This window comes from Notolepis coatsorum (genome assembly GCF_963971535.1).
Source record: "Notolepis coatsorum genome assembly, chromosome: 20".
NCBI lineage: Eukaryota > Metazoa > Chordata > Actinopteri > Aulopiformes > Paralepididae > Notolepis > Notolepis coatsorum.
Window position 1 is genome coordinate 60,321,139 of NC_140184.1, and position 12,568 is coordinate 60,333,706.

Genomic DNA, 12,568 nt, shown 5'->3' on the forward strand with positions numbered 1-12,568 from the left:
TGATCGCCATCTGGTAGATCGATATGTCCATTGGCTCAGGGCTGTACACTGCGACGAGATTATAGCAAATTGCCCCTTAATTTGGCCCGTGCGAGTGGAAAATAATATTTGGGGGCAACCTTGCGAGTAGTGATTTCAACCCTTCATTCGCATTTCACTACTAAATTAATCCATACAAATTGGATAAAAAAAAGAGTAAAACATTAGCCTACAACCAGGGCTGTACAGTGCAACATAATGTTGCGGTGCTATGAAAAAATCTGTCTGCAATGAATGAACTTACTGCGATAGCCTGTGTGAAAAAAAAATTTGCGTGTGAAGTGAATCTGGGCCACGCTAGTCTACTTGGTAGTTGTAGTCTATCGTGCGATTAAATACCATGTCCCCTTCTGCGTAGAGTCCATACATACAACACCAAATCCCATAATTCCCAGCGAACAATCTAATCGAAACTGAATGTTGCATCGCCAAATTAGAACTTCCTTTCAATAAGTTTAAGCCACTAATTTAGCTCTGCAAGAAGAACGGGCGGATATCAGTCCATCTTATGACAACCACGTCCGATGTGGAGAGATGATAAGAGACCATAGCTGATGAAATTAAGTCGGATCTGGCAGTGATGATTGACAGGGACACGGACACTTCTAACAAATGTCAGCCATGCATTAGGTGAACGTTTTTCAATACTTAAATACTGTCTACTTAAATTTCCCTCCGGGGATCAATAAAGTATCAACCTATCTATCTAATGAGACAATATGCAAATAAGATAATACTAATAATTGTCACGGTTCCCCGTATGAAAGTGGCTTGCAACTTACTGCTGGTAAAATCACTGTTTATTTCTTGTTTTGCATAGTATTTCATTCCTCTTCTATAAAGTCCCACCGTAAGAGCGATGGCCTCATACAGGTCCATTAAACCTTTTTGATTAGTCTTTCCTTCGAGCTAAGTTGAACTGAACATTTCACTGTCAAAAGCGCAAACTTAAACAAGGTTGCGTCGCAACACGGTTTTCAAAATAAAGGTCACATATACACATACCGTAGTAGGCCTCTCAATTCTTATAAAAAAAAAGTCCCGGATATACATAAACATTAATTGGCATAGATCTCTATAAATGGCCTAACACATTGATCACTTTAGGCACACCCTGAAACCAGTAACATCACAAATATGAAGCTGTAATTACCCATAAAAATAATAAACCTTTCATGGGGTTATTTACAATAATAATAATTCATTTTATTTATAAAGCACTTTTCATTGTGAAACAAAGGTATGCAGAGTTTCTTGTCCTCCTGGTTAATGCAATGGTGTGTGTTGTGGTGATTTCATTCAAGGAGCACTACAAGCGCGCGCACACATACACAGTTTGTTGTTTTTGTTCTATTAGTGATTTACACACTTTCTCAGTTGGTTCATAAAAGATACAAACCTGAAAACAAACACACTTAAATGTTAAATAAAAGGACCACAGTAATGAGGCAGGGGGAACATATTTGTATGCACTATAATGGTAAAATTGTTATTTAAAAATGTGCCCCTAAAAAATATTCTGTGCCCCTAAATTCTTAGCGTACAGCCCTGCATTGGCTGATGCTATATTCCTTTACTGCATACTGAATTCGGCGTTGCAAAAAGTATTCCAGGCGATCTGGTAAAGCTTTAGGCCAACAGAAAAGCTAACCCGGAGTGAAAAAAAAGTGACACCCGGTCGCGTTCCTCTGATTGACCACTAAGCCCATGTGACTCTACGCTATTACGCCCCCTTTATCGCCGCCAGTTATCGCTTACGCTCGCGCATGTGCATGAGCCGCAACAAGCTCCTCAGCCGCTTAACGCAATTTATACAAATGGAAGTATTGATTACGCCGTAATGAATCATTAAAAATATATACCGTTAACTGGAATATGTTGTTTCTTTACACATATGTTGGATTATGTACAAATCTAATCATGACATTTAAGACATGCATGACATACAGATATATATATCTCTGACTCTGAGCACCTGAAGACTGTGCTATTAAACCAGGAAGTGCAGCACTATGTCAGCAGAGTAGTACCGTAACGAATCATTAAAAAAATATACCGTTAACTGGAATATGTTGTTTCTTTACACATATGTTGGATTATGTAATTGGTTTGTCATGACAAACTAATAAAAAATCGCGCGACTTGCTGCACTTCCTGGTTTAATAGCACAGTCTTCAGGTGCTCAGAGTCAGAGATATATATATCTGTATGTCATGCATGTCTTAAATGTAGGGATGCTCGATATTGGCTTTTTTACCGATACCGATATTGTCCAACTCTTAATTTCCGATACCGATATCAACCGATATCACATTTTAATGCCGATATCGGCCGATAATATCGGACATCATTTCTATAGAAATGTAAACAAATATATATATATATTTGGATACCGATATTTTCCGATATCACATTTTAATGCCGATATCGGCCGATAATATCGGTAGGCCGATAATATCGGACATCCCTACTTAAATGTCATGATTAGATTTGTACATAATCCAACATATGTGTAAAGAAACAACATATTCCAGTTAACGGTATATTTTTTTTAATGATTCGTTACGGCGTAATCAATACTTCCATTTTTTATTTTTATTTTTTATTATTGGTCTTTTCCCCCCTCCATTTTCCTCCGATTTTCTCCCATCCCAATGTTAGTCGTATGCCAATTCCCAGTCCCTTCCTGGTCGCTGCGCACTTACCCCCCACAGTCAGATCATCTGGGAGAGTGGAGGCTACCACGTGCTTCCTCCGACACACGTCCAGCCAATCACCGCTTCTTTTCACCTGGCAGCGCGGATTCTCATCGAGAGGGCGTAGCGTGTGGGAGGATCACACTATCCCCCTCAAGTCCTATCCGCGCTTAGCAGGCGCCCCGACCGAACTGTAGGAGTCGCTGTTTACAACGACCCGGACCCACCCCGCCAGCTTCTCCCACCCTCTAATACAGCCAATTGTATTAGTGCAGACGGCCAGCCAAGCTGGTGACAACCCCGGAGCTGTGAGCTGGATTCGAACAGCTCCGGGGTTGGTGACGAACGCAATCTCCGCTCGGCCACCTAACCGCCTCAATACTTCCATTTGTATAAATTGCGTTAAGCGGCTGAGGAGGCTGAGGAGCTTGTCGCGGCTCATGCGCGGGCGTAAGCGCTAACTGGCGGCGATAAGGGGGCGTAATAGCGTAGAGTCACGTGGGCTTAGTTAGGGCTGGGCGATATGACTATTATATAAATATCGGGTACAGTTCATTAACGATACACTTTTTAAACGTATCGTGGATATCATGATGTTTTGCCCTCGCGTTAGAGGCCGCCGCGGCTGAGATGAGACTTACAAGCGCAGTGCTAAATGCTTTCCTCTCCCTCTCGCCTCTCCCTCTCGCAGAAAAAAAGTCAGTCACACACACACTTGCCCAAATTACGTCATCTACACGCACATACACGCACGCAAGCGCACACACCTAGCCAGAGACAGAGAGGCGGTGGCTCGGTGCTAGGGATGCCCCCTGAAACCTAGGAGTAAGCTCCGACGTTAACGGTACTGCTATCGGTAAATTAGTCTATGAGCGGATTAGCTACGGAGCTAACAGAGTGTACCATCCATCTGCGACGCAACAGTGGCAGCAACAGTGGACACGGAGTAATGTTAACGTTATGTCGAGTTCATACTACACTACATGTATGAACTCGACATAACGTTAACGTTACTCCGTTTCCATGAAGTGTTTAATTAGCAGCAATCTGTTGTTGAAAATGTAACGTAAACCGCAAATGGAATGCGAGGACAGGAAGCCGTCATGAAGTCGGCTTCTGGCCCTTGTAGTCATATATATTGTAGTCTTTTAGTCTTAACTAAAATATTTTTAACAAAATAAAAAGCAGCAGCACTATTGGATAACTGAGTCATGTTTGCATTGCTATGTATTTCTTTCTTTAGGGGAGTAGGACATTTGTTTCACAGTTTTAGCATGATGTTTTATAGATGGCTAGGTTAAACACAGGTTTTTGTTTTTAAGGGGGGGGGTTTGATTTGATTTGATTGAAGTTTATTTCAAGTATGCAACACAACAAACAAACATCAAGTACAGATATAGCCTTAAGCCGTTCAAATAATAAATGTATACATACATGTAAATAAATAAATAGTTACAATATGTAATCTAATCATCTAAATCGAATCTAATATATAATCTAAAAAACGAAAGGCTAAAATGCTAAATATATAATCTAAGAATCCAATAATCTAAATCTAATATATAATATAAAAATGCTAAATGCATGAGTCTTTTGTCTTTAATGTTCGCTTGCAAACACAAATACTGTCTTGGTAAGCCTCATAATGAATTGTTTGGGGAAAAAAGGAAAAACATCGTGATGTGTATCGCCGAAAGGTCAGAAAATATCGTGATATCATATTTAGGCCATATCGCCCAGCCCTAGGCTTAGTGGCCAATCAGAGGAACCCGGAAACCCAACTGCGTTGTAGAAAGCATACACGCCACCCGGTCTGCAACAGGGGAAACTGCATTATCGAGACAGCGCCAATACCAGGATCTGGCCGGTACTGTACTTTCGGAGTCCCGATAGCGTGAATACTTTACCCAAGGCAGTTGTCCTTCCGCGTTCGGTTTGCGCGCCCTGATTGGCCTCTCAGCGCCCAATTGCGTTAGCCTACACAGCAGGGTTTCCGTTAGAATTTTTTTTTGCCGGTCTGAGTGTCCGGTAGATTTCAATCTACCGGACAAATGGGATCAATTCCGGTCAGAGTTTATTGAGCTTAAAAACAATTGATAGGCCTATATAAAGAATGACAGTCGATTCGGCCAATTACGTCACACCGCTAGCACCCACCTCCTGCTGTTCTTACCACCAATCGGCAAGCGTTTATTCATTTTCTACTTCCGGGCATGCCGCCATTGATCTGCTTGCGAGAACCACAACAAGCTTACCGTAGCTAATACATTAGCTGCCCGCTGACCAGCGCTCCACAGGATGACCAAACGAGGCATGAGTCTTAGGCTGAACTTGCTCTTCATTCTGGCATTCTTATTTCCCTGTGTGTGCAGGTGGTGGGTGTGTCAGCAGTGACAGGGAGTGGGTTGGATGAGCTGTTTGTCCAGGTGACCGAGGCAGCCAAGGAGTACGAGACGTGAGTGGTGCACACATGCTATACTGGCATTAGCCGTCTGTAAAAACACTCAAGTCTTCATTCTAGATATAGGCCACGTCTCCACCGTGGGCTTTTGGTTTGCTAAAGAGGAAGCTTGTATTGAAAGTCAATTGCTTTGACAGATCATGGTTGAGCGCGGGAATCTGAAACAATACTTGACGCATCTTAAAACTTTAAAACTGCTTAGAAATTAACCCAAATTGGAAGTTTGCCTGTTGAAAATGTTGTCCATTGCATCAGTGTTTTACATTCCCTCAGCAAAAAGACATCAGCGGAACTGGAGACGAAGGACGGCTTCTTGCCTTAACACTTTCAGTGCCGGCCATTTAACATTGGAAACCCTGTTGAATGCCACGACCCACTTCAATGATGGCGTTAAAAACGCATAATCTATGTTTTAAATTATGGCTATGTGTCTAATCTGCCCGTTGCTTATCAATGACTTGTTTGCAGTCAACATTGTCGAAACGGATTGTTTTTTAATCTGTTCATATCCTTTTTATAGCATTTCGAAAAGCTATCGTTTTCTCAAATTTCAGGAAAATGGAAAGTTTCCGTCATAAACGGCATTTATTGGAATATTCTCGAATACACTAGACCGTTGTCATTTGTCGGCCTATTTATGAATCGTTTTCAAATAAACGCTAGATTATCGATAGTATATGTGTACTTATGCACGCTATAGAAGCGAGCTGAGAAATCGATTATCTTATTTCCTCAACAGCACACACACACGCACATATACGGGACACGCTATAGGTATAGGTCAAAACAGCTCCGATTACCCCAAGACTGGTAACATAGATTCCTTACCTTAGATCAGATGTTCTCCAAAAAGATTATTCCAATTCCTGATCGCCATTCCAAATATCGATCGCGTTTATTGATTGATTATTGGCTGCTGTAATTATATATTCCAGGCTGCTTTCCATCTCGCGATCACTTCCCTCTTCATCAGACGGCTCGCCAGCATAGTGAAGCCAGTAGGCCCCCCCCCCCCCCCACACATCCACCAGTGTAATCGAATGGCCTGCAGTTACACAGGGATAGACGATAGGGGGTGGTATTTTCCCATCAGAGCTCCTAGAGGGGCTGCTGTACCAACGGGAGACTCTGTTGATGAAATATGAATTCAGATCGCTAATAAAAATAAAAAACGATAATTTGCGTCGGTGGCACTCAACGGGGGGCATGAACTAACGACATAACACGTCTGTGGCACTCAAAGGGTTAAGCAACCAGATGTCTCTATAGCGCACATAGAGTTTCCCACTTTCATACCAACATTTACTAATGGGAACAATGGACATTTCCATTATATCGTGTTCTCAGTCTAGGAATATTCTTAACTCCAATCTAGCCAAGTGTAGATGGGGCAACCATTCTCTTGACAGCTGCACACATACTGTACATACACCCCACCCCCCAATACAGTACATTCAGTACATACAGTCCTCCATGACTTTTGACAAAAATTCTGCCTTGTGCATTCCTCAGGGACTATCGGCCAGAGTATGAAAGGCTTCACAAAGAGTTGGTGAGTACGTTTGAGTGAGTTTACTGTACCTATTTTTTTCTGCATAAAGTGAAACCTAAATTTGCAGGGTTTGTATTTACCATGTCTACTCTTTAGGAAAAGTATAGAGCCATATGAAATCCGCGTTCACGGAATCGCGGACGGAATCGCGGAATTAACCAATAAAAATGGAATCAACTGCAAAACGTGGAATATTGCAGAATTTGGCCTAATCTGGACTGAAATTCCGTTTTTGGGTGGAACGCTTGGTGCACACGCGACCGGGGAGGCGGACGCTAGAGCGGGTTACACACAACACAGCAGTCTCCAAGCGTCTCGCTGCTTCGGTGTTAACATCGTCAAGAAGCTAAGAAATTCCCCAATAAGCCCTCAATTCAGAGCAGAGCAGTATCCTAATGACTTTTATGCCTCCGGCGATAAGGTGTTTTGCAAATTCTGTCAACGTTCTGTGGACTGGAGCCACAAAAACACTTGCGACACTATTGTGATTAAATGGCTATAACGTGATAGCTTCTTGCTAAATCTAGTGCACCCATCCATTTGTTTAATGCAAACGATTGTCATTATACACTGCCCTTTATAATCTAAATAAACTTAAATAGCTATGAAACGTTACAGTACATAGGACTATAGATGGAAATGATAGCTTCTTGCTAAATCTGGTGCGCTCATCCATTTGTTTAATGCAAACGATTGTCATTATACACTGTCCTTTATAAACGAAATAAACTAAACTAAAGGTGCCTAAATTATGCATTACTATATTTCATCACAATATAATAGATATAGCTAGGCTACTGACATTGTCATTGTGATAATGTCAGTAGTAGCTAGCTGTATCTATTGTTTACACTTGAAATGTGTGTTTTTATTTTGTCACAATATTATTTGAAAAGTATTGTGTAAAATGTAACTATTTCTGAGTTGCAGCACTTGAAAACATTAAATGGACTGTTATATCATATTCAATTGTGGACATTTATTCATTCCCACTTATTAGACACTATTTCTGATGGTAAAATGAGCATAAAAAGCAAAATACAGAATTCTGAAATATTAAAAGGGAAAAAACGGAATTTGGGAAAAAATTTAATGGAATTTGGAAAATAATAAAACTGATTTCATATGGCTCTAGAAAAGTATCCTGGTTTGACAAACAACATATATTATTATTTGCTGGTTTCCTGTTAACACATTGTGCACCATAAACGGCGTAAGTTGTTATTGCCCGCCATGCTTTGAACGCCAACAACGGCGTAAATAGTTTTTTTCAATATTTAATTTTTTCGCCATGGCATTCATAATTCATCCAGCCTCCCTCCGGACTGCAGTGGCACCCTGTCTGAGATTGCAACGCCTCAATACCGCCACCTGGTGGATGGTCGGGCGAGTTACACTCACAGCAAAACCGGAAGTGGCGATCGGTGCATCAAGGAAATCCCTCCGGCAGTCATATCTTGTTACGTGGGTCCAGACAAACACTCTAGTGCATTTGGATCACTTTCGAAACACAATAATCTATATGATTTCGGCGTTTATTGCGCCATACAAACCGGAAATGGATCTAGGAGATCAGCGTCAAATAATTGGGATCTTTTTCCTCCAGTCTCATCGGCGAACGGTAAGAGGAATAAAACGTTATTTTCAGCCCGATTGCTTATTCATTTCACTGCAAACCATCTGCTCAACATATCAACCCATACTAAATAAAGCCGTTACTGACGATCAAGGAATTATAAACGACCCCCCCCCCCCTTTCCTTCACACATGATGAAGTATAATGTATACCGATCATATACATTTGATTTTTTTAATATAGCGTGTATAGGAAAGAAACGCCAATCGATAATCTATCATATGTGTCGGGGCCTATAACTAGCGTTTTTGGAATTACAGCAGAAAAGCATAAAAACACTTATATTCTAGATGGTATTAACACAACAATGTATGAATGAAAAAATATAACGTTCCCACATCCGGAACGATGGATAATCGATGTTGAATGGGCCATAGTAATGCAGATATAGCTATAATATTTAAAAAGTTTTAGCCCTGCAAAGAAGGTAAACATCTCCATAGGGTTACAGTGCTGGCAGACTGGGTATAATAATGGGCATAATGCCCGGTAGGGTGCATCAAATTGCAATGCAAAAATTTAATCTCAACATATCAATCTGTGTGGGGTTGCATTCTGTTCGGACAAACATAAAAATTATTTGTGCAAAGTTTGGGAAAGATTCGTTGAGATTTAGAGGTACCACACAGCATGTGAAATATATGAAAATTGGCCTTTTTGGGCGTTTTACTAGATAACATGACAAGGCAATTTCAAAAACGGCAAGAAATAGTTTTTGAGAACAACATTTATTAACCCTAACATTTAAGAACAAAATGTTTGATAACAACATTGAAATAGTCTTTCAAACATGTCTCAAGCATCCTAGAGTCCTAGACCTGGTCCAGCTTGCGCTTGCAGCAGCGAAGATTTGGCTGTGTTGAGCGGTCATGCTCAACTGCCTGTAGCACATTCTGCAGGTGCTCCTCGCTCCTGGCTGCTGCCACAAAGTCTGACGTCAGTTTGACGCCACGCTCGGCACAGTCATTCACAACATTGATGGCACGTACATTCACTGCACCCATCTGAAATGCTGTACTGGTAACCCAATCCTCTACATCCAGTGAAAGAAACGCGGGATCGATGTGCAGCAGGTGCATGCCGAACCAGCAGTCTGGGTTGGCGAGGTCAGCCAAGCTGGTGGTCGGCGAGAGGGTTGGAAACTTTGGCTTGCCGAAGCCAGTGCCAAAGCGGAGCTGTGGGGCTTGCATGGATATATCAGCCGGCTTGTGCTCCAATATAGCATCTGCAAGTGCGCGCCGCTCGCCAACTGGCACCTTGGTGCTGAAGAGTGCCAGGGGCAGCAATTCGCCTGACAGGTACCATAGGTGCAGCTTCAGCGCCTTAATCGCTGATGCTGCGATGCCCTCGTCAACAGACTTGTATGCGTACAGGTTGTGGTAGAGTGTAAGGTCATTCCATGCCACATCTACGGCCGTGTCGCAGGTCAACCACCACGTTGCGTAGATGTGCGTGATGAAGTTGGCAAACGCCCGAATCTTCAGCACCTGCTGCTGCGTAGTGATGGTCCCCTGAGGAAGCAAGGCAATGTGCTGCTCCATCAAGGCCAGCTTGAGAGTGTAGAGCAGCTTAGCCATCCACCGCGCCTTGTGCAGTGCTCCCGGTCGTTGGAAGTTAACTGGAGTGTGCTCTGCACTGTCTGCACTCAGATACACAAGACATAGCTGCACGAACTCACGATAGTCGCCTCGCTTGTAGTCGAGCACTCCTGCAGCGCACACAATTAGTTCAGCACGCAACTTGCCCAGGAACGGTGTTTCGGCATCGCCAGGAATGTAGCGGGCCAATGGGCCGCTGTCCTTGTGTGGCAACAGGTTCCAGTTGTCGCGCAGACGTGTAAACAATGTAACCTCTGGCGAGCGTGACGTCTCCACCTTGAGGTCAGTGAAGATGTGGCTGAGGAGCACCTCGCCGATGTGGTGCCGGCAACCGGACCAGAGCAGTGGTCGACCCAGTGAGAGCTGGATGGCAATGCAGGCTGCCGTGAGATGGCCAATGTTTGACGCGGTGGTGTCAAATGCCATGTTGACAACCTGATCGGTGCAGCACCAGTCCTGCAGCAGCTTGCATGTCAGCCGGGCAATGATCGTTCCACATGCCTCATCAGTCCCCTTCATGTATGCTGGCACACCAAGCAGTTTGAGCCGCTCCGCGTCTCCGATCACCACTGTCAGACGCTCCTCCAACTGGCGCACATTGTTGAGCATTGGCGTCAAACTTGCTGTCCCAGTGCAAGGTGCACATGGGAGGTGGTGTCCACTGTTCTTGCTGGTCCTCACTGATGGCCTGCAACACGTGGCGGCGCGCTCGGTCTGCTGTTGCGTAGGATGTGGAGACCATTGCCGAATTGCCACCGGATTCCTCGATCAGACCGCGCGTGAAGGCAGCCTGCTGCATTGGTGTGATCTTCAACCGTGTAGCCAGTGACACAAGACTCGGCCGGCTGAGAATGTCTGATGGAATGAAGGCTGTGGTGCCAGTCTTCTTACGCTCACGGGTGGGTGTGTTCTCAGCCGGTGGAGCAGCTGTTTCATCTGCATTGCTGTCTTCATCACTTTCGCTTTCCAACACCACCGCCATGCTGGACCTCGCAGTCATCTCCTGCTGCTCCTTGGTAAAGCATGCCTGCTGCGCTGCTTCACGCTCCTGTCGCCGCTTCAACTTGGATTGCAGATTGGCATCCAATGCTCCAAATGTGGCCACTCTGTCGCCCTTCATGCTGGCCAGGAAAGCAATGTCCTCTGGATCACAGATCAGCTCCTCTGCATTTGGAGACCACAGCGGGAATGTGGCATCCAGCTTGTGCTCCATTGCGTCCACCAGTCGAGCTGTAGCCTCACTGGAGCGCCTGGCCTTTGGAATTTGCCGCAGCTTGTTGCTAGCATCGACAAGCGCTACTATCTTGACGCATGCTCGATGATCACTCACCATTGGAATATTGGCCTTTCCATAAAATGGCTGCACCTGCTCCAAAACGTCCTTAGCCGCATGGAACCGTGACAAGGCTCCGGTCAAACCTGGCCGCTTGGCATGCAGTTGCGTGTCGCAGTTGTACAGCATGCACCGCAAGATCTGGCGACCACTTGGCAGTTTGGCACCAGTGATGATGGCATCTGCATTGGTTATGCTGGGGCCCAGACCAAAGACCAGGCTGCGGCTGCTCTGGCGGGAGCCTAAGGGCGGCGACGCCATCTTGTGAGAACTGGATAGCTGGAGATATAGTTGGAGAGCTGGATCATGTGGTGGGTGATGGTGGAGTTGGGGGAATTGAGTAAACTGTGATGCAGAGCCACACAGGTAAAGCTATTTATAGGCCCATCCCGCCCATCCCCCCAAAAATTGCAGGACCAGGTGCGAGATGAAACAATGTTGCAACTCACACACACAGACACACACAGACACTAACAGCAGGCCATGTTGGGAGAGGACAGCATGTACTGATGTACCGTTGCACATCTAAATCACCTCGTATTGCAAAAATATTTTGCATGTATTGTTTTTACATGGATGGTAACACTTTTAGCACCCATACAAATCAATACGCTGGAAATGTGTATTTTGATGCACTCTAATGCCCGGCGCCCAATGTGTTAAAGGAACACGGTAAAACACAAAACTGTGATTGTTACAAAAACATGTTTCAGGTTCGGTAAAATAGACATAGAATATACCTTACCTTAGCCAGAAGGTATTCCAAAAAGAATAATTCCAAGTGATTGCATCGCCATCGCGATTACCAGTGTATATGTCTATACTCGTTTATATGGAAAATACGCTTCAGGCAACAACATTTCGAGGCGATCGCTGTGTCCGTCTGTTCAGGCAGGAGGAGGAGCCCTTGCCACAAAATAAAATAAGGAAAACGTGTATCCACACCAAGCCATTCCAGTTCAAAGGTAGGCGATACTGCCACCTGGTGATATTCGATCGTCATTGCAATTCCAACGTAGGCATACAGTATAGAACGGGGATCAAAGGAAAATATCTAAGGACCTCGGCTTTTGGCGTTCAACGCATGGCGAGATAACCCGACTTTTCTCGGGTTTGGCAGAGAGAGTTAAGAACCAATCAGATTTGTTTGGCCTGTGTGGAGGAAATACAGAGCTAATCTCCCCCTCCCCTCTTCAACCCCTCCCCTCTTCAACCCCTCTCCTGTGTGTGTCTCCCCCCCCCATTATATCCAC

At 44.2% G+C, this 12,568-nt stretch overlaps 1 protein-coding gene across 1 annotated transcript in view; it reads left to right on the plus strand.

Moving 5' to 3' along the window:
- Positions 1-12,568, plus strand: part of gpn1 (GPN-loop GTPase 1) — a 72,926-nt gene that overhangs the window by 44,659 nt on the left and 15,699 nt on the right. Inside the window, exons 9-10 of the mRNA XM_084337266.1 lie at positions 5,108-5,190; positions 6,709-6,748. Of these exons, the coding sequence (XP_084193392.1) occupies positions 5,108-5,190; positions 6,709-6,748 (123 nt within the window). The remainder of the gene's footprint in view (positions 1-5,107; positions 5,191-6,708; positions 6,749-12,568) is intronic.